The sequence below is a fragment of the Hyla sarda genome, chromosome 1, assembly GCF_029499605.1.
Source record: "Hyla sarda isolate aHylSar1 chromosome 1, aHylSar1.hap1, whole genome shotgun sequence".
Lineage (NCBI taxonomy): Eukaryota > Metazoa > Chordata > Amphibia > Anura > Hylidae > Hyla > Hyla sarda.
In genome coordinates, this window is record NC_079189.1 from 485,828,093 (window position 1) to 485,851,873 (window position 23,781).

The 23,781-nt window shown below is 39.2% G+C and overlaps 1 protein-coding gene across 1 annotated transcript in view; it reads right to left on the minus strand.

Annotated features, from left to right (window-relative positions):
* The window catches only part of SNX2 (sorting nexin 2), a 63,540-nt gene that overhangs the window by 12,732 nt on the left and 27,027 nt on the right, over positions 1-23,781 (minus strand). The window contains exons 3-12 of the mRNA XM_056537345.1: positions 19,889-20,052; positions 14,432-14,498; positions 14,135-14,178; positions 12,716-12,857; positions 9,640-9,718; positions 8,701-8,776; positions 7,718-7,831; positions 7,396-7,489; positions 3,925-4,130; positions 1,918-2,061 (exon numbers count right to left, since the gene is read on the minus strand). Of these exons, the coding sequence (XP_056393320.1) occupies positions 1,918-2,061; positions 3,925-4,130; positions 7,396-7,489; positions 7,718-7,831; positions 8,701-8,776; positions 9,640-9,718; positions 12,716-12,857; positions 14,135-14,178; positions 14,432-14,498; positions 19,889-20,052 (1,130 nt within the window). The remainder of the gene's footprint in view (positions 1-1,917; positions 2,062-3,924; positions 4,131-7,395; positions 7,490-7,717; positions 7,832-8,700; positions 8,777-9,639; positions 9,719-12,715; positions 12,858-14,134; positions 14,179-14,431; positions 14,499-19,888; positions 20,053-23,781) is intronic.

A 23,781-nucleotide genomic window follows, 5' to 3' on the forward strand; every position in this document is an offset into this window, starting at 1 on the left:
CCCACAGCGCGAAAAACAGCGTTCGGAACATTTACTTCCGAACGCTGGCCAGTGGAGTACCCCTTTAAGCCCTCAGGATCCCCTTTCACAGTATGGCTTTCCTTTCCTGAACACAGCAATCCTCAGTATACTTTCAACACCACTGCTTGAGAAGACCCCACAAGGTTTGCAGTGGCCTTGGAAATTCTAGCACCAATGCCCACAATTCATTAGAAATTATATATATATATATTTATATATATATATATAATATATATTTATATATTATATAATATATATATATATATATTATATAATATATATATATATATATATATATTATATTATATATATATTATATAATATATATATATATATAATATATATAATATATATAATATATAATATATAATATATATATAAATTCACCTAATGTGGATTCATACTGAAATTAACACAAATTTTTTTTTTTTAAATAAAAAATACAAAAACCTTGCTCACTTGATATATTTTTTTTGCTGCATTCCAGAGTCACATGTCTAATCTACATACAGGGAAGCTCCACATGTGAAATAGCTACGGTCTGTTATAAAGTGGCCATTCATTGTATATGACGTTCATATGATGTTGTATAATGCCATTTTAAAACCACAATATTTAAAAGTAAATATCTACACCAAGGAGACAAAGCCACAAGAAAAGCACTGGAACTGACAATCTAAAAAGACAACAAACATGATGGAAATGGATTGTAAGCTACAGATGTGGAGCTGTTCATTATAGCTATTAAGACAAAGTGTAGACACAGGACAGATGAAACATACAGAACTACAACATTCTGGAATATAATTGAGAAGTATACAGAGGCACCAACACACAATGTTTACAATCTACTAGGGAATAGTGAATGGTGAATCATATCCTACCTCTTCAATCTCCTTTATGAAGCATGGGAAAAAATGATCAGAAATTCATTGTTTTAAGCCTTTGTGCTTTTATCAACAATACAAATGCCAAATATCTCCACGCAACAAGTAAACAACTTTAGTACATACACACTCACACAGGTAGTACAATATTATTGCAAGGCTTAATAACATACTTGTACTTTTTTGATCAAAATGTATACTAACAACGTGTTAGTTTTTAAATTATGCTGAGAAGCAAGTAGCTCAAAATACCAGTTGTGGATGTGCGGCTATGTTTGTATTTTTTTATTTTTGCCTTACATTTGTAGTCACTCCCCTGTTCCACTGCCAGCACTCCACTCCACCCATTCAGCCCAAGCTAGGAGGAGACTACATATGAGTTTCCTCCTAGCCCTCTGGCAGGGAGAACATGGTAGGTGTTCACACTGGTGCTCTGTGGCAACCATTTTTGCTGTGGTGCTTTGTCTGTGGGGTGGTGTGGCCCGGAGCCAGGGGCTTGCTTGAGCAGCAGTGGGGCTGCCTGGCAACTCGGTCATACCCTCTGTGAGCATGGTGCCATGTGGCGGTTGCTGCCCCTAGGCCCTAAGCCAGTGTTAGTTCAGGGACCCCACTCTTCCCAGGTGGCCTTGATGTGGCGAGTGGGCTTGTAAATTATGCTGAGAAGCACGTAGATCATAATACAAGCTGTGGATGTGCGGCTAGGTTTCGGTTTTTCTATTTTTGTTTAAAAACCATGTATACATTGGAAATTCTCAATCCATATTATTGGATTTACTTATAATAAACATGAAAAAAGTAGTAGCAGTAGCGCTGTGGAATCTGTAGGTGCTATATAAATAAATAAAATTAAAATAAAAAATAGTAAGTTAGGAGATAGTTCAGCAATCTGAGGTTGGTGCTGCTGGCTGCTCTTGGCACATAACTGCATAAACTTTTAATGAATGAATAAATAGAAAAGATAGTATTTCGAAAGAATTGTGCCATCAATGCTTTAGAGTAAGAGATATACCTCTCGGATTTCATCTTTTGCTTGCTGAAGTTTGTCTGGTTTGTTAGCAATCTGGAGCTTGGCCTCCGCCTCCCGCTTCTTCTGCAGGTTAATCTGGGTATCTTGCCATTTTTGCCAACACTTTATTCGTTGATCAAACACACCCTAGGAATTGCAATAAATATTAGTATCCCAAATTCTTCCAATGGGTCCTTCAAATAAAAGCTTAAAGGGGTATTCCGGGCAAAAACATCTTATCCCATATCCAAAGGATGGGGGATAAGATGTCTGATCATGGGGGGGGGGCGCCACTAGGACCCGCCGTGATCTCCCTGCAGCAGCCCGCATTCTATGCGTAGCTGCGTCTGCAGTTTTGGAAACCGCCGGGCTTCCGAGATGGGGATGTGACGTCACGCCACGTCCATTCATTCATGTCTATGGGAGAGGGCGTTGCGGCCGTTACGCCCCCTCCCATAGAAATGAATGGAGGGGGCCATCTCGGAAGCCCGGCGGTTTCCGAAACTGCAGAAGCAGCTATGCATAGAATGCGGGCTGCTGCAGGGAAATTTTTGTGGTTTTTACTATTATAACTTTCACAAAGCAGTACAAATGGAAAGTTCATTTTATTCTTAAGGTCAGTACCACTACAATACTACCAATATGATTTTACTAATTTAAAAATTAGACATTTAAAACTCCATTATGTTGCCATATTCTATCTAGATACCACAGTTGCTATTGACTGCAGCATCAAATGGGGTTAAAAAAGGCAGGATCTGAGTTCTTCTATGATCACTATTTGTAAAGGTATGGCTGGAGTTAAAGGGGTTATCCAGGAAAAAACTTTTTTTTTTATATATCAACTGGCTCCAGAAAGTTAAACAGATTTGTAAATTACTTCTATTAAAAAATCTTAATCCTTTTAGTACTTATGAGCTTCTGAAGTTAAGGTTGTTCTTTTCTGTCTAAGTGTTCTCTGATGACACCTGTCTCGGGAAATGCCCAGTTTAGAAGCAAATCCCCATAGCAAACCTCTTCTAAACTGGGCGTTTCCCGAGACACGTGTCATCAGAGAACACTTAGACAGAAAAGAACAACCTTAACTTCAGAAGCTCATAAGTACTGGAAGGATTAAGATTTTTTAATAGAAGTAATTTACAAATCTGTTTAGCTTTCTGGAGCCAGTTGATAGATATATATATATATATATATATATATAAAAAAGTTTTTTCCTGTGATGTCACACTGGAATACCCCTTTAATCAGCTTTCCACAGAATAGTGTATGCAATATCAGAATCCTTATTAAATCACTAAGATCCCCACAGATTTCTTCTGCAAATTGTGAAAGAGATTTTAAAATTTAGTTCAGTGCAATAAAGATTACTGCAGATTTTCCACAGCAAATCTGCCTTGTGAACATGGCCTTGTAATGTTTATACTGAACAACACCTTCATAAGATGAATCTGGGCCTACAGCTAAATACCAGAGGTTGACCCTGCTAAAACTGTTCTTGCTGAATAGGCTGCCAACATTTTAAAAGCCTACCCTGAGCATTGGTGGAGGCTGTTATAGCAGCATAGTGGAGGAATGGCAGCAGTAGGTAACTAGTTCCACATTACAGGCAGGAGGTGCCCAAGGTTGTGGCACTTGACCAGCTCCGCCCTACCTCCTTGACACTTGGCTGAGAAAAAAAAAAAAGAAGACATTTTTAAAAGTATGACAACCACCATCAGCTACAGGAAAGAAATAACTTACTTTTCAAACCTAACAGCTGTCTTAAAGGCTCTGTATCTCTTAGCAGCAGATATAGGTGACAGACTGCCTGTAATGTGGAACTAGTTACCTATTGCTGCCATTTCTCTGCTTTGCTGCTATGACAGGTTCCCCTGCTTAGGAAGGCTTTGTAAATGTTGGCAGTCTATTAAACAACAACAGTGTTAGAAGGGTAGATATTGCATATATTCATATAAATCTACATCACACACACATTTTGCTTCATTACCCCAAATAGCACAATGCACCTACTTTTACAGCAGCAATGAGTCGGATGTAGTCACTGAGGAGTTCTGAAAACACATAGAAGTCGGCAAATGCTTGCTCCTGATGTAACTGGTCTATCTTTTCTTCTACTTCTGCCAGCTGTGATAAAGCTCGGGACAGTGCAGTGTGATCCTCGGAATTGCCAAGCATAGCAGCACTCTTTGCAAAAGCAGCTGTGTTGGCTGACAACTCTAGAGACAAAGGAGAACAAGTAACATCTCAAATATGTCCTTTGCATTAAATGGGCACTGCCAGATCAAAAAACTTGTTATATGTTTAACTGATAAATCAAAGACCTTTTGTAATATGGTTGTTTAAACATTTTTTTTTAAGAAAACCGCCTCTGAAAATCCCACCACTAGGGGTCCCCATTCCTACTGGGACACTAACAAGTACTGCAGCAGCCTCAGGCTTGTCCATGAGTCATGGACAAGAGAGGACTCAAACAAGGCTGCATGAGCAGACACACTTATCACCTTCCACCACTACAAGGAGGCATATGTCCCCTTCCCCTGAGAGAATTTCTAACACTGTGAGCTAATGAAAAAAAGTATTTTTATAATAAATATAGGTGATGGAGGCATAAAAATGAGGTGAACATGGTCAGGATTAGGTACTGAGTAATATTTTAGTATTTTTTTTTTTGTGGGATCTGACAGGTACGCTTTAAAGAGTACCTGTTATCAAACCATATTTTCTAAACCAAATCAGATTATATTCCCTAACTACCCCTAACACCCCCCCTGCCCTTAACATTTTTGCTGCGCTTTAAAAAGCTCTGTATCATACCTTTCCCCTTGTTTACATTTCTCCCAGCAGGAGAAAGTGGGCACGATGCCACAGAAGCCTGCGAGAGCTGTGCCTCACCATGCCCCGCACGCACTTCCCGAGTTTGGTCTCCTGCCAGGCCGGGAGGAGACCAAACCTACTGTTTGACTTGCGGCAGGGAACAACCTAGTGGACGTTTTTTTCAATCACATTAAACACTTATAAAAGGTTGAGAATTTTAACAGCAAGTAAATCGCAAAGTGTCATATTTACATAAGGAACAATATATTAAGTGTCCAGTTTGGTGACAGGTACTCTTTAACTATCAAAAAAATCTTACTGTTCACCCAGAAATATTACATTGCCACTGTCATTTCATACAACTAGCCTTCATGTGATAGACTATGTAATCTGCAACATATTTGTAAGGCTGCTTTCACACTATAAAATTCATCCGTTTTTAAGATCCGTTTAATGTTCCGTTATGAAAACCCTGAAAATCGGCCATTAAACGTCCATTACAAAATCCCATACGTCCGTTAGAAAATCCCATTATAGTCTATGGGATTTTTACATTATCCGTTTTAATCCGTTGTAGTCAGTTATTAATAATGGACGTTATTTTGTGACAGGAGAATGAACGGAAGAAATAGTGCATGCACTATTTCTCCCATTACCATCTTCCGTCACAAAATAACGTCTGTTATTAATAACTGACTATAACGGATTGAAACGGATAATGTAAAAATCCCATAGACTATAATGGGATTTTCTAACGGACGTATGGGATTTTCTAACGGGCGTTTAATGGCCCATTTTCAGGGTTTTCATAACGGAACATCAAACGGATCTTTAAAACGGATGAATTTTATAGTGTGAAAGCAGCCTAAGTCACTTAAATGGGCACTGTAAATTGTAAAAATATTTTATGTAATGCAGATATCATTGTACGTATATTTATAAATATACATGGATTGAAAAATGTGTATATTTTTGGGTGTAATAATGCTTTCTTGTCCCTGTAGCTATTGCCTGTGTGTCTTGGTAGAGACCAAATACAGGAAGTGAGGCAAGAAGAAACAGGGCTCTGTGCAGGCTCCTGGCTTGTCCCTCAGCCTTCTGTGTGAGTCGGGAGCACGTAACAGAGCCCTGCTTGTTCACCCACACTTCCTGTATTTTGTCCCAGCCAAGACACACAGGCAATATAGCATTTTTTTTCAACCAAAAATATACATATAATTTTATCCCTAACAAAAAGCTCCAAAGTCTTGGTCAGTAGGTGTCTCTCCTTGCTGCAATATGCTTTCCACTGCCTTCTGTTAGGCTCAGTCTCTCTCCAGTAACAGAGACCAAAGCAAAACACAGGAAATAGGTGCTGGATTTAGGTATTGCTATGTGCAGGAGAAAGGAATAGAGCCTAGGTGGTGTAACTACAATCCTTGGGCCTGTCTGTCTTTGTCATTCAGAGGGTACAATGTCCTTAAAAAGTACTTTATGGTTTCCCGCTCAGCAGCAGTTCTGTACTTCGTATAACACCTTCCTTGCTATGCAGCCGTTTTTATTTCTGCTCACATGACACCTTGTGAAGGCAACATATCAGTAACCCTCCTCCCCCATATGCCATCTATAGTACTGTACTGTGTATCAACCCAGCACAGTGACAGCCTGCTCAGTCCAGTGCACTTTTACCTGCACATGTCATGATAATTGTCTAGACAGCTAAGGTAATAGAAAGTGCCTGTAATCAGTCTTGTTAAAGGGGTACTCCGCTGCTCAGCGTTTGGAACAACTGTTCCGAACGCTGGAGCCGGCATCAGGAGCTCGTGATGTCATAGCCCCACCTCCTCATGACGGACATCATGCCCCCTCCCACAGACTTGCATTGAGGGAGCGTGACCTCATGAGGGGGCGGAGCTATGATGTCACTAGTTCCCAGTGGCGGCTCCAGTGTTCGGAACAGTTTGTTCCAAACGCTGAGCAGCGGAGTACCCCTTTAAGGCTGTGACTAGAGACATTTTAGGGGGTCATGTTTGGTAATCACAACGGCTATCAAGTAGAGGAAAGTTGTTTAAAATTACAGTGACTATTTAGGTTGGCCATACACTTAACAGTCCTTGGGCAAGCATGTGCTCAACAGAGGGTTTATATATAAAAAAAAAAACACTGACAAACCTTTTGCGGCAGAGTATCTCCTAGAAAATAAAAAGGATCCACTATGCTGGACTCAAACAGCTCTAAAATTCTCTCCCAGGACATCTGCTGTCAGGATAAAGTGGGGAGACCTTCATGGATTTGAGATGGTTGGCCAGTCCCACCAAAATCAGCGGGTTCAACCGAGTCTAATATGAATGGCCAACATTATGGTCTGCTCTTACCTTACAGTAACAGGAGACTAGTTGCAGTGTTTGTTTTTGAGTCAGAGTCAAATCTAGCAGTGATCTTAAAAGGGGTTTCATACAAACACCCCTAACTCTGCTGTTTTTATAACTCTTCTTCACCCTTTCACCTACTCTACTATTACATTTCAAACTGAACTGAAGCAAGAACAAACAACTCATCTATTGGGAAATAAATAGCCCTAGTACCTTATAAAAAAAAAATGTTATCTTAAAAATAACAAAATACAAAAAATAAGCACAAACTTATAAATGAACACCAACACTCTGGCAAGAAAAGAAGGAAGCAAACCTTTACGGTGGCAGACCAAGGCTTCTACATTGGCGTGCAGTTTCCTAAGTTGTTGATCTAGATTCTCAAATTGCTGCTGCTTTTCTTCAAACCACTGATAGGGAAGAAAAATGAAAAAAAGCCAATTTATCAAGGCACAAAAACTATGTTATATTAGATTTACTAGTGGTTGACAAGCTACATACGACTGTGTTGCTCAACAGACCAAAGAAAATAGAGTCAATAGGTAAATTATCTTACATTCTATGTCTATGAGCTTAAACTGCGATTGTTTAACCTCCAATGGCCATCATTATACAACTCAAAAAAAATCAGCTCTTACTGCATCCGATTCATTCATCTTGATTGTCATTTTGTTGACAGCGTCTGCAGCCTTGTTTACCATCCTCAATAATCCTGCTCCACTCAACGCCTGGGTGCTAACCGCTCGCGGCAGCTGCAATTGAATGACAAATAAGGGCAAACAAACCGGCTAAAGGTTACAGCCTTATACCAGTATCAAAGCACAAATATAAAGGATGTTAGATTTTCTTCACTATATTACATTTCAATACAGAGAAAACCCATTTTTTGCTGATTTACTGCCTTTCTCATCCCAGTGGAAAACATTGGGAAAAAAAAAGCAGAATTTCATTTACTGCTTTTACATATAGATGAACAAATGTGGAGTTTTCCAAAAGGTCAATAGTAAGAGGGTCCCAAAGCTTAAAACTGCTAAATCTTGTAGCCAGCATAGGTCTTCCATCACTTAAGACAGAAGGGAAAAATACCACCATGTATAGGAAATACAGAGAACTACTTTAAGAACAGAAGCAAAAATTACACATAATGCAGGTGAATGAATGATAGAAGCAGACACAGATGCAAAGGAGAATGGTCAACAGAACAGCTACTAAATTGGTTTTGTACATAAATCTTTATGTAAACTGGAGAAGAACAATAACGACAAAAAAAGCATTCACAGAAAAATGATGGGCAGATGAGGACCATTTGGCCCACCTAGTCTGTACAATATTCTAAAGTTCCCAAGATCACAGTGGCCTCCTTAATTTTTATATGAAAGAAGTCTGAAACAACCAGAACTCTATGCCGCACCACCACACTAAGTAATTGGAGGAGAAGGTCATGGAGAGGTAAAATATATTATATATATATATATACACATACACACCTGCATATAAATTAAATAGATGCCATCAGCATGATGTTAGAAATCCAGCCACATAACAGAAGGACAGGTATAGATTATACGAGGAGAGGATGAAAAACTATTGTAAAATGATAATGTAAATAAATAATACGAACCTCTGAGCTTTCCAAGAACTGTCTAAGATCTGGATCTTGCAAAAGTGCAGGGTGCTTAACAGTTCGTTGAAGATATCTATTTAGAAAAACATAAGTTTATTAAAACCAGGCCAAGCCTTTAGAAAAAAAAAAAAAAAGGGAGTTATATATACACACACATTACTGCAAATCAAAAACAGCAAGACATCTTCACAAGGCTTTACCTAGGCAAGAAAAGAGAGGGAGCACTCTACTCTACAGGTCAAGACTGCTTCAGACATGTGGTACCCTCTCTTGCCGGCAGCTCACTGTTAGTACAGTATTCATCTTATTGGACTCATTGGCCCTCATTTACTATTGCAAACCAGACATGTTTTGTGGGGTTGTGTGCCAGGTTCTGTCGCATTGTGCCAGAAATTCTGTCTGTGCCAGATTTTGTGCCAGAATTGAAAAAAACCCAACTAACTCACCACTTTGCTAAGAAAACCCGAAAAAGGGGCATGGCCGCCGGGGAAAATGGGGCGTGGTTTCTGAAAAGGGGCGTGATCCCAACATTTTCACAAAAAAACCCAACCCATATTTACTAATGTTTCCACATAAAATGTGGTGGATTTGAGCTGAGGAAAACCCGACAGATCAGAGCATGTGTAAAAAAAGCAAAGTGTAGGGAAAGTGGAAAATGTAGGGAAACCTTAGGAAATATCGTGGAAAATAAATTGTAGGGAATTAAAACCCACAAAGAAACCTACACAACACTCTCAGTAAATGAGGGCCAATGAGGCAGACTAATTGCTAGTGATGCAAACAGCTACAACCACATACATGATATTGCCATGTAGCATTATACCAGGTACAGTAGTATAATGGTACAAGCCCAAAAAGTTTGTCTATTTTTTTTATAATAATAACAATAATAATAAACAGCAGCAACACTAATAGCAATAATGCAAACAGTTGTACCTTTCCAAAGCAGCTCTTCTTTTTTCAACAAATTCATTGGATGAGGAGTCTTCCTTTCCCACTTTAACTTTAGTCATGCCTTAAAAATAAAAATATTAACCCTTTAAGGACAGTCCAATTTTTTACCTTTATGACCAGGCTTTTTATTTTTATTTTTGACTGGGTCTCTTTAAATCATAATAATTTTAGAATGCTTTTTCTGAGCGGAGCGATTCGGATATTGTTTTTTCGTGACATATTGTACTTTATATATGTGGTGCACTTTGGTTGACACATGCAGCATTTTTGTGAAAAACTCACAAAAATTGTGAAAAACGTGAACATTTTTGGCACTTTAACCGCACCGTGTACACCATTAAAAAAAAATGTTTTTAAAGTGATGTTATATTTATTCTGTGGGTCAGTACGATTATGACGATACCCATTTTTCGTCCAACACATTGAGTAAGGGCTTACTTTTTGCGGGATGAGCTGTACTTTTCATTGGTATCATTTTTGCGATACGTACTAACTTTTGATCTTTTTTATTTATCTATTTGTACCAAAATTGGCGAATTTTGCGGGGTTTTTTTTACGGCGTTCACAGTACACGTCCTTACGGACGTGGCAATACCTATTAGGTATATGATTTGTGTTTTTGATCTTTTTGGATGATAATACGTGGTTTTTATTGGAAAAGGGCATTATTTTATTTTTTTCTACACTTCATACTTTTATTGAAGAACTTTTTACAGGTTATCCTATGCTGCAATACATTTGTACTGCAGCACAGAATGACCCGATCAGCTGCACACAGTACAGCCTGTGCGATCCAGCCTCTGACTTTATCTCACAGGCTTCTGTAGCAGGCAGAAAGGAGGCCATGATCTGACCTCCTGCTGCCAATGCACCCTCCCCCTGTCAACACCATAGATGCCGTGATCAGAATTGATCACGGCATCTATAGGGTTAATGCTGCCAGGACCAGTGCGATTGCAGCCCCAGAAGCTGAGGCAGAACTCCGGCTGTGATTGACAGCCGGTTCCCACCGCTGATCTCCTGCGCTGCTCGCAGCAGTGCAGGAGATCGCTAGGAAGTATGCATATGTCCCAGCGCACAAACATGTCGGGTGGTGGGACTTATGCATACGTCCTATAGTGGGAAGGGGTTAACTATAGTAAGGTGTTTGTATGGGAGATAGCTATATATAAGGTAGATGAAACAAGTGTCTTAATTTGTATAGTTTAAAGCCAGCAATATTTGGCATTTTCTTGTGATCTTCATTTATTATGGTCACATAAAGCCTGTATAGCTAATAATTCAGGGCAATTGTCACACTTTCATACATACATACATACATACATACATAAAACATATAAAAATAAAAACTTGAATTCTAAAATACAAAAAATAAATGCACTACAGTACATCTAATAATAGCTTTCAGAGCTCATACATGCAGCTTACACCTGTATGTCTACACGCACACATCTTCACTTAAATAAATGGACCAAAAATCTCTGCAATTCAGATGCAAGTAAACACTCAACAGAACTGATAATGTGATTAAAGGGGTACCCCGCACCGAGACATCTTCTCCCTTAACCAAAGAATAGGGGATAAAATATCTGATCGCAGGGGTCCCGCAGCTGGGACCCCCACGATCTATGTGCAGCCCCCGACGTTCGTTTAACATGCTGGGTGCGGGCGGCGGGGGTTGTGACGTCACGTCCACGCCCCTTCATGACGTCACGCCACACCCTCTGTGCAAGTCTATCACGCCTCCTCCCACAGACTTGCACTGAGGGGGTGACGGTGTGATATCACGAGGGGCGTGACCATGACATCATGAGCCCCGCCGCCGGCACCCAGCGTTCGGAACAAAATGTTCCGAATGCCGGGGCAGCGGATTACCCCTGTAAGTGCATGAGGTTATTACTTGTGCAACATCTCCTCCCAACTTATTAGTCATTTTTTTTAAATAAATTTCTATTATAAACATGCATCAGTCATTTAGATTTTTTTACTTTTCCCCCCCATCTTCCTCCCACCCCTAGACTAGAAGAAGAAAAATACAAAAAACTAAACCCTTATTAGTAATAAAAGACTCAGGGCTCTTTTCTGTAGATTGTAGAAGGTTAACATAGTTCAGACCACCCTCTTGTGATCAGACACTGTTGTTAAATGCTGAAGTACCCCTTTACGAAACTGATGGTTTGCAGCAAGGATATCCCATGAATCTATGTCATGTGGCAAAGCAACTGTTGTAACCTCCACAGAACAAAGTTGCAGCCTTTAATGGTATGTAAAGCAGAGCTATCTGGGAGTGAAAGGGCATGGTGCTTTCCTATAATCACTTCTGTCCAGTGATCCGAGGGGGTTACTGGCCGTACAAGGGTGCCATAATGTAAAGGGGTACTCCACTGGCAAGCGTTCGGAACATTTAGTTCCGAAAGCTGTGTGCGCGCTGCAGGGGTCCGCCACGCCCCCTCATGACAGCAGTCACGACCCCTCCCATAGGCTTGCATTGAGGTGGCGTGGCCTGATGACACGAGGGGGCGGGGCCGACCCCCGCAGCGTACACACTGTTTGGAACTAAATGTTACATATGCTGGCCAGTGGAGTACCCATTTAAACATAGACCACCAATGTTTTAACAAAAACTGAGAAATAGCTTATATTACAAAGCAATATTAACATCAACTTGCAGGGTTTAGCTTGGACACATGAAGAGAACAGATCATTGCTTAGTGTGCAACATCTTTTCCACTGCTGGAAGAAAATACAAATCTCAGCTCCCCATTTATATTCTGTAAATAAAGCAAAGTTACAACAAGAGTTCAGCTTCCTGCAGCTCCTTCCTTTTCCTTTCTAGTGACTTTATTGTGGAGTAGAAGCTTGTCAGTGGCTTTCTATTTCCGAAATACATTGTTTTAACTACTCATCTCTATCTCATGATAACCTGCTTCCTGTGTGTGGACAGAAATGATATTTCAACAGAACATCTACTTACAAATATTTACTCACAAGTTTATTGGGAAAAATACATTTCCATAGGAAAGCATAGAAGATTATAGAAGGTGGAGAACAATCTTACCTACAATACTTTTCTCTGGAGCTGGAGGCACAATATATCCAAAGTGCATGTATTTTGTTGCTAATTTACTATGGAGTCCAAGGAAATCACTAAACCTTCTCTTCACAGAGAACTCGTTCTTGTTAAATAGAGAGAGAGATGTCTACAAGGATTTAAAAAAACAAAAAAACATATATTATAATATCAAAAAAATATATATTAGATGTGTTCAGATTTACCCAGACATGCTACTACATATATTATTAGATGTGTTTCTTATTTACTCAGGCATGCTGCTATATATATTTAGATATGTTTCGTATTTACCCAGACATGTTACTATATATATATATATTTTATTAGATTTGTTTTGTATTTTTTCAGGCATGCTGCTATACATTTAGATGTTTTTCATATTTACCTTGGCATGCTAACATATATATTAGATATACTCATGTGCTACTGTATAACAGATATACCTTAGCTGTAACACATTAGCCTGTCTATAACCAGCAAAACAGGCAATAATTGAGCTACCTATCTCTCCAAGTTCTCATGTATACAGGCTATACAGTTATAAATAGGGAGATAGATGAAAGCTCTTGTCAGGCACCTCTGACAGAGTCCTCTTTCACAGAACAAAAGGAAGGGGCAGTCCAAATCCAATGTGCCCGACCTCTTTCTCCTCAGAGACCTGTCATCATGGGAAAGTCGGTAGGTCCCCATACACATTAGATTGTTGGATTTGCCCAACACATATGTTGTGTGTGTAGCCTTAGATGTACAACCAGTTGCCAGACCTTGTGGGGGACATTACACAAAACTTGTGCAAAGTAATATCGAAGCAGTTGCCCATAGCAACCAGATTCCAGCTTTTATTTCTCAGAGGCTTTTTTTTTCCCAAATTGAAAGCGGGAATCTGATTGGTTGGTACAGGCAACTGCTCCACTGTTACTTTGCACAAGGTTTGATAAATCTATCCTGAAATGCTGCACATTTTGGTCCAATACGTAGAGTGCCCTCTCATTAAACTCCTTGTCAGGACATGTATGGTGAGCTATGCTCTTTTCCTACATGAATAAGACTTTTCCCATCCGTTATATTTACTACATCCATTTGTGTACAGTGACATTTCTTTGAACCATCATAAATAGAACTTAATTAGGAGTCAGATTATCAGATACTTTGGATCAGATGGTCACAGAAAAGTATATAAATGTACATGTAAGAGTAGAGAACATTTGGGAAGAAAGCCAGATAGAACCTTGTTTTCTAATCCCAGGAGTTTCCCCAATCGGTTTCTGTGAAATGCCTTAGCATATTACAGTCCTAAGCCATGTGCAAGGTTATCAAGTTTTTGGCTCTATAGGATTTTTACGATATTTTTTTCCAGTTTTAGCTGTTATTTTTTACAGTTAGACCAGTAAGGACAGAACTAACCTTTGTTGTTACTTTATAGGCCATGTAAGCATTCATCCCATCACCTAAAATGAAAAGAAAATCTGGTAATATCTCTCTCAACAAGGTGTAAGCACTTTGAGAAGGATTACTCTGTTACTATCCTGCGCAGAAGTCATCTGATTCATCATAAAAGATAACACTAACTGAATACACCTTAACTGTATGTATAAAGAAACAGCAAATAAGATAGTGGACCCAACTATGAAGAATATAGTAAGTAACAATTGACATTTTTCCATAAGAGTACTAAATCTGGAAAGTTTCATTAGTACTTACCAACTTTCTCAGGGTCTGAGACACCTATTTCTATATCAAAGAAATCTCCATTTGCTTCCTCTTCAATCTGGGTATAAGAGAGAAATCCATGAGGATTTTTATTTATAAATGGCAATGATAATAAATAAAAAGGTTTACCAATAAACAGAAACATACACAAAATATAACCATACATCAATAAATAATCCTTCTATAATCAGTAGACTCTACAGAGAGGAGTTATGTTACATAGGCTCTGGATACATGTGAGTAGGCAGCAAACCCTGCATCATCAATGAAGGAGCCTGTGGGCCTGTATGCTACATGAACATCTTAAGGGCGTATTCACACATACACTTTCCTTCCTGTGCATATTTGATGCACAGCATTTATTGCTGCAGATTTTAATGTAAACTAAATGACCTGAAATCCTGTGCAGGATACTTTACGTATAAAAAGACCCCCATTTAGGCAAGTCATCTCTTATCCATAGAATAGTTGATAACTTGTAGATCTGTGGAGGTCCAACGACTGGGACCAGGGTAAGATTGCAGTACTAAATTAATGGTTCTCTATTGTATCAAAGTCAATACACCTCACATATCTGTCTGCCAAATGAGTTATTCCTCCCGACTTGGTGGAAAATTTTTGCATCAATAAGGAGGAGTTAATAAGCCACTGCCAGACACCCATGGGGGCGCCTTATTTTCCAAGAAAAAAAGACTGGAGATGCTAATATAAAACATGCCCTTTCCTTCTTCCCTCCCCAGGAGAATAGCAGTCAGGGAAGAGTCAAAACACCCCCATTAAATGCTGTTCATCTAATGCGTAGAGGAACGTTTAAGTACAGTAAAATTCTTTATGAGTATCTTCACAAGTAGAGTATACGCAGAAGATTTCTCACCAAAAAATCCACAGGTAAAATCCACAACATGTAAAATCAGTGAGTTTTACTATTTACTTTATTCTCTTTCAGTCATTAGACAAAGCATAAAATCTGCAGCACAATATACAAAATAAATCAAATCCACAGCACTGGATGCAGATGTAGAAAAACTTTCTAACAAGCTGCGGATTTTGGGAGGTATTTATCAAAACCTGTTCAGAGGAAAAGTTGCTGAGTTGTCCATAGCAACTATTCTTTCATTTTTAAGAGGCCTTTTTAAAAATGAAAGAAGCGATCCGATTGGTTACTATGGACAACTCAGCAACTTTTCATCTGGACAGGTTTTGATGAATCTCCCCCGTTATGTGTAGATATCCTAGCAGATAGTGATTAAAACATATGGCGGTTAAGTGACGTAAAATCAGCAGCCCTCACGTCTATTTCGGTCTGATTTCTCAGTATTTTACTTTTGGTCCTGTAAATTCCCCATGATGCTGTAGGCGTTTACCAGAATATAGGGGGAGATTTATCAAAACCTGTCCAGAGGAAAAGTCGTCCAGTTGCCCATAGCAACCAAATTGATTCTTTCATCTTTAACAAGGCCTCTGCAAAATGAAAGAAGTGATCTGATTGGTTGCTATGGGCATCTTCTCCTCTGCATATGTTGTTATGATAAATATCCCCTATTCTGGATTATGAGATTACTATATCATTTTATTCACTTGATTAAATCTGTGATCTGAACAATGTATCGTTTGTCATCCTAAGAATTAAATAAACCATGTCTCCAGGCTTGTTGCCAACTTCCAGACATCAACATGAGACTTTGTGCTGCACAGGAACAGGAAAAAAGGGACAATATACTAAAAAGATGTTACATTTTACATTTGCTTATACATTTTATGAAAGTGAAAGCTTATCCTTTACAACGGTTGCATTTAGTAACTAAAAAGAAGCTGAAAACTTCTGTTTAGGAAAAGGAGAGCCATCAGCTGTCGCTGTCACTTACCTGCCAGCCACCGCAATTAACATTGTCTCCCCTTTCTGAGATTCACTACCACTTAACCCCTTAAGGACGCAGGACGTAAATGTACGTCCTGGTGAGTTGGTACTTAACGCACCAGGACGTACATTTACGTCCTAAGCATAACCGCGGGCATCGGAGCGATGCCTGTGTCATGCGCGGCTGATCCCGGCTGCTGATCGCAGCCAGGGACCCGCCGGCAATGGCCGACGCCCGCGATCTCGCGGGCGTCCGCCATTAACCCCTCAGGTGCCGGGATCAATACAGATCCCGGCATCTGCGGCAGTTCGTGATTTAAATGAACGATCGGATCGCCCGCAGCGCTGCTGCGGGGATCCGATCATTCAGAACGCCGCATGGATTTCCCTTCACCTTCCTCCTTCCGGCTCCCGGCGTCTCCTGCTCTGGTCTGTGATCGAGCAGACCAGAGCAGGAGATGACCGATAATACTGATCTGTTCTATGTCCTATACATAGAACAGATCAATATTAGCAATCATGGTATTGCTATGAATAGTCCCCTATGGGGACTATTCAAGTGTAAAAAAAAAAATGTAAAAAAAATGTAAAAGTAAAAGTAAAAAAAAAGTGAAAAATCCCCTCCCCCAATAAAAGTAAAACGTCCGTTTTTTCCTATTTTACCCCCAAAAAGCGTAAAAAACTTTTTTTATACACATATTTGGTATCGCCGCGTGCGTAAATGTCCGAACTATTAAAATAAAATGTTAATGATCCCGTACGGTGAACGGCGTGAACGAAAAAAAATAAAAAAAAGTCCAAAATTCCTACTTTTTAAATACATTTTATTTAAAAAAAATTATAAAAAATGTATTAAAAAAGTTTTTTATGGCGCAAAAAATGAGCCCCCATACCGCCACTTATACGGAAAAATAAAAAAGTTAGAGGTCATCAAAATAAAGGGATTATAAACGTACTAATTTGGTTAAAAAGTTTGTGATTTTTTTTAAGCGCAACAATAATATAAAAGTATATAATAATGGGTATCATTTTAATCGTATTGACCCTCAGAATAAAGAACACATGTCATTTTTACCATAAATTGTACGGCGTGAAAACGAAACCTTCCAAAATTAGCAAAATTGCGTTTTTCGTTTTAATTTCCCCACAAAAATAGTGTTTTTTGGTTGCGCCATACATTTTATGATATGAGTGATGTCATTACAAAGGACAACTGGTCGCGCAAAAAACAAGCCCTCATACTAGTCTGTGGATGAAAATATAAAAGAGTTATGATTTTTAGAAGGCGAGGAGGAAAAAATGAAAACGTAAAAATTAAATTGTCTGAGTCCTTAAGGCCAAAATGGGCTGAGTCCTTAAGGGGTTAAAGGGGTATTCCAGGAAAAAACTTTTTTTTTATATATATATATATATATATATATCAACTGGCTTCAGAAAGTTAAACAGATTTGTAAATTACTTCTACTAAAAAATCTTAATCCTTTCAGTACTTATGAGCTTCTGAAGTTAAGGTTGTTCTTTTCTGTCTAAGTCCTCTCTGATGACTCGTGTCTCGGGAAACGCCCAGTTTAGAAGAGGTTTGCTATGGGGATTTGCTTCTAAATCGTTTCCCGAGACACGTGTCATCAGAGAGCACTTAGACAGAAAAAAACAACCTTAACTTCAGAAGCTCATAAGTACTGAAAGGATTAAGATTTTTTTAATAGAAGTAATTTACAAATCTGTTTAACTTTCTGGAGCCAGTTGAAATATAAAAAAAAGTTTTTTCCTGGATAACCCCTTTAATAGTTGTTTACTCAAGAATAAGTCAGTGTTTCCCAACCAGGGTGCCTCCAGCTGTTGCAAAACTACAACTCCTAGCATGCCCGGACAGCCAACGGCTGTTCGGGCATGCTGGGAGTTGTAGTTTTGCAACAGCTGAAGGCACCCTGGTCGGGAAACCCTGCTGTAAGTAAAGGCATATTAGGCTGGGTTCACACCACGTTTTTGCAATACAGTTCCCATATCAGGTTTTTAATTAAAAAAAAACTGATTCCTCAAAACCTGACTAAACTATCAAAACAGGTGTACAAATTTTAATCAGTATACGATTTGAAAAATGATGTCCGGTTGCATCAGTTTTTAAGAAAAAAAAACGTATAAGTTTTTAACTTTTCACTCCATTATGAATAAAGTGTCACTTGTTTGATTGAAATTCCAAGAAAAAAAAAAACTGTGCAAAGTCCAAAACTGTATGGTGGAAACTGTATGGAATCATATGCACATAGGGTTCTGTACAGTTCCCATTGACTCCCATGTAAAAAAAAAAAAAAAAAACACATATACATTTCGATACAGTTTTTCACCCTGACCAAACAACATGGTAGGCTACAGGGAAAAAAAACTGACAAAACTATACAGGATGCAAAACGGACACAATCTGATCACAACTGCATTTCTTGGCATACGGTTTTCAATGGAGAGTCAATGCATACGGTTTTCAATATGAAAATATATAGGGAAACTGTATTGCAAAAAAGGTGGTGTGAACCCGGCCTTAGGCTGCATTCACACCACGTTTTTGCAATACAGTTCCCGTATCAGGTTTTTGATGAAAAACAGATTCCTCAAAACCTGACTAAACTGTATCAAAATGTATACGGTTCGAAAAATTATGTCCGGTTGCATCCGTTTTTTGAGAAAAAAAAACGTATACGATTTTAACTTTTCATTCCATTTTGAATAAAGTTTCACGTGTTTGATTTAAATTCCTATAGAGAAAACTGTGCAGTCAAAAACCGTATGGTGAAAACCATATGGAACTGTACGCACATACGGTTCTGTACTTTTCCCATTGATTTTCATGTTAAAAAAAGACAAAAAAAAAACGTATACGGTTTAATACGGTTTTTCACCTGGGCCAAAAAACGTGGTAGACTACGGTTTTGGGTAAAAAAAACAAACAAAAAAAAAAACAGAAAACCGTATAAGGCTCCTTTCACACTAGTGATTTCTCCGTTATTGAAGTTCCGTCGCGATTTTCGGCAAAAACCTGCCGTTACAAAACCCATGACGGCGGAGACTAAATCGCATTGCAGCCTATTGGCCTAATGGGATTTTGTAACTGCCCTTTGCACCCGTATATGCCCGTAATTCATTACAGACATTATACAGTGACGGGACATCGTGGCGGAAAAATTACTGCATGCAGTAATTTTTCCGCCACGATGTCCCGTCACTGTATAACGTCTGTAATGAATTAACTTCAATAACGTAGAAATCACTAGTGTGAAAGGAGCCCAAGATGTAAAACGGACTAAACCGGATGATGCGTTAGACATACGGTTTACAATGTTAAGTCAATGCATACCGTTTTCTATACAGTTCCGTATGGTTTTTAACTTGAAATTGTATACGGGGACTGTATAGCAAAACTGTGGTGTTGCATGTCCCCTTACTTAGATATGCCTTCCCTTACTGATCGCTGGGGCCTGACAATCCTTAAGATAAGGTGAAGCAGTGACATTCCCGACCAGTCCTATTCACTGTTCCTGTGGAGAACATGAATGTAATGGAATGTATACATGTATAGTGTTAAGGTCTGCCCTTACCTCATCCCTAGAACGGTCATAAATAACAGGAGCGGAAATACTGATAGCTTCCATCCGTGGGGTAATGAGTGATGTGGGTGTTACAGGAGTGATGGCGGGACTGGGCTCTGAGGAAAGAATGAGGTCCCTTTCTGGACTATCCAGGGAAACTTCTTCTGTAGCTTCTGAAAAAAGCAAATGATTGTAAGAAATAACATAAGCAAATAGGCCCAGATTTATCAAACAGTGTGAGAGAAAAAGTGGAGAGATTTTCTCATAGCGACCAATCACAGCTCAGCTAACGAACTCTGGTAAAGTGAAAGCTGAGCTGCGATTGGCTGCTGTGGGAAAATCACTCCAGTTTTTCTCTCAATCACAGCTCAGCTTTCACTTTACCAGAGCTCTTAGCTGAGCTGTGATTGGTCGCTATGAGAAAATCTCTCCACTTTTTCTCTCACACAGATTGATAGATCTGGACATAGTCTGCAAGTACAAATACAAGAAATCTTAATATGAGAAGACATCAAAAGTATAAAGCCAAGGCAGCAAGACAGTGACATTGGACATGGAGTCGTGATGTTTTGGGGTCAGTCAGCAGCCACTGTGAGAATTCCTCATTAATGGAACATTTTGCAGCATAAAGTGTTCATTATCCTAAAGGCTCGTTCGCACTATGGAGTCTCCACCCAGAGATATTCCTCTAGGAGATTCCATCTGTTTTGGGCACCGGCAAAACAAGACGGCGATAGAACCACTTGGAAATGTGCCGTCTCAATAGACAGCAATGCATTTCAGAGCGGATTCTCCCTAAAGAATAAACTTGTTCATGGGTATGGGATTCGGAAATTTCCACGGTGGAACATCTGCAGCAGAAATTCTGCAGTGTGAATAGTGCAGCGGAAGCCCACTGAAAACAATGGGAGGCTGCTGCATTGTATTTTCTGACAAATTCGCACAGAAAATACTTAGTGTGAACTTGTCCCAAGTGACATCTTAGACATGCATGCATCTTTTATAAAGTATAGTTATTTACTTACTTTTACATGGTAGGAATCTTTAAAAAAGGGCAATGTCTTGGGGGTAAAAGAGTGTTTATAATAATAGTCTCAATACCATGCTGGTAAAAGCAGTATGTTTTACAGCAGGCTTGCAAGACCATGCCCATGCCCACAACATACGTCTGAGCTTCCATTATGGATACGGTTGGGTTGGCTGAACAGATGCCATTGAAATCCATGAACAGAAGTCTATGTTAACATTACCTACCAGCTACCTATGGTGTAATACAAAATCTGTGGACAGTTTATGTTAAGGGAGCAATAAATGACAAAAAATAAAGCATTTAAACTACTAAAACAGGACAGCAGTGAAGAAGTATTAAAAAACTATAGAGAAAAATTTAAAATATGTAAAAACAGAAAAAAAGACGCAAAAATAGAGACAAAAAGACTTATTGCCAAAGAGAGTAAAACTAACCACAAAATGTTCTTTAACTATATAAATAGCAAAAAGGTCAAACATCAAAGTGTAGGCCCTTTAAAAAAATGATTAGGAAGAAATTATAAACGGGGATCAGGAGAAAGCAAATATATTAAACAAATTCTTCTCCACTGTATTCATCGAGGAAAATTAAATGCCAGGTGAAATACAGTGTGATAAGGTAAACTCCCCAGTACAGGTCACATGTCTAACCCAGGAAGAAGTACAGTGCCACCTACAAAAAAAAATCTAAATAAATCAAAAATAAATCACCAGGTCCAGATGGCATTCACCCCCTTGTTCTATAGGAATTAAGTAATGTAATAGACAGACCCCTATTTTTAATATTCAGGGACTCTATAGTGACAGGGCTGTTCCCCAGAACTGGCGCATGGCAAATGAAATGTGGTACCAATATTTAAAAAGGGGTCAAAAGGTGACCCCGGGAATTATAGACCTGTTAGTTTAACCTCCGCTGTATGTGAATTGTTGGAGGGTTTTCTAAGAGATGCTATTTTGGAATAGCTTGATAAAAATAAATACATGACCCCATTTCAGCATGGCTTTATGAGGGATCGGTCCTATCAAACTAACCTGATCAGCTTTTATGAGGAGGTGAGCACCAGATTGGACCAGGGGCAATCGCTGGATGTCGTCTATCTGGATTTTTCCAAAGCATTTGATATGGTGCCACATAAACGATTGGGAAGGAAAGATGCCGAAAGCTCTCCATTGCTAAATCCAATTACCTGCGCACGGACTGGCCGGCAGCGCTTCCAAGCCAAATAGAGCAGCACGACAAGAAGAGATGTCCAGCGCAGTAAGTAGGATAAAACAGGAACTCTTTATTGTGGATCACATTGATATACACAGGAACAATAAGCAACGCGTTTTGGATCAAACTGGACCCTTAATGTTGCCATGAATAAGTTGATCCGAAACACATTGGTTATTGTTCCTGTGTATATCCATGTGATCCGCAATAAAGAGTTCCTGTTTTATCCTACTTACTGCGCTGGACATCTCTTGTCGCACATAAAAGGTTGGTACATAAAATGAGAAGGATTGGGCTGGGGGGAGAATGTGTGTAAGTGGGTAAGTAACTGGCTCAGTCATCGGAAACAGAGGGTGGTTATTAATGGTCCTTATTCTTAATGGGGGACTGTTACTAGTGGTGTACAACAGGGGTCAGTCTTGGGTCCTATTCTATTTAATATATTTATTAATGACCTTGTAGAGGGGTTGAATAGTAAAGTAGCAATCTTATCAGATGATAATAAACCCTGTAAAGTGGTAAACACAATAGAGGACAGTGCACTGTTACAAATGGATCTGAATAGGTTGAAGGTTTGGGCTGGGAAGTGGAAGATGAGGTTCAACACTGATAAACTTAAGGTAATGCACATGGGGAAGAAAAGTCCGGGCTGGGATTATGTATTAAATGGGAGAACACTTGGGACGACTGACATGGAAAAGGACTTGGGAGTATTAGTTAACAGTAAATTTAGCTGTAGTGACCAGTGTCGGGCAGCTGCTGCCAAGGCAAATAAAATCATGGGGTGCATCAATAGGGGCGTAGATGCCCACAACAAGGAAATAATTCTACCGCTGTACAAATCACTAGTCAGACCACACATAGAATACTGTGTACAGTACTGGGCACCAGTGTACAAGAAAGATATAGTGGAGCTGGATAGGGTTCTAAGACGGACAGCCAGGGTAATACGGGGAATGGGAGGAAACAGTACCCAGAAAGATTATCAGTATTAGGGTTATTTAGTTTAGAAAAAAGAAGGCTTAAGGGAGACCTAATAACTATGTATAAATATATCAGGGGACCTTCCAGAGATCTCTACCATGATCTATTTATACCCAGGACTGTATCTATAACAAGGGGGCATCCTCTCCATTTAGAGGAAAGAAGGTTTCTACACCAGCAGAGATGGGGGTTCTTTACTGTAAGAGCAGTGAGACTGTGGAATTCTCTGCCTGAGGAGGTGGTCATGGTGAACTCTGTAAAAGCGTTCAAAAAGGGGCTGGACATATTTTTAGAGAATAATAACATCGCTGGTTATGTATACTAGATTTATAGGGACAGAACGTTGATCCAGGGATTTATTCTGATGCCATATTTGGAGTCAGGAAGGAATTTTTAGCTCTAGTATGAGGGTTTTTTGCCTTCCTCTCAGTAGGGACTCATTAGGGTTATAGGTTGAACTTGATGGACTCTGGTCTTTTTTCAACCTTAAACTATGCAAGTGTGTGTGTGTGTGTGTATATATATGTGTGTATATATTATATGTGAGTCATAATTGTTTATGTAGTCTTATCAGCAGGGGTGGATATTATTAATGTGAATATTTTAACCAGCCCAGATGGCACAATTGATACAAACCGGTATTTGAGAGTATTAAACTTATTCTGCACAGTAAATC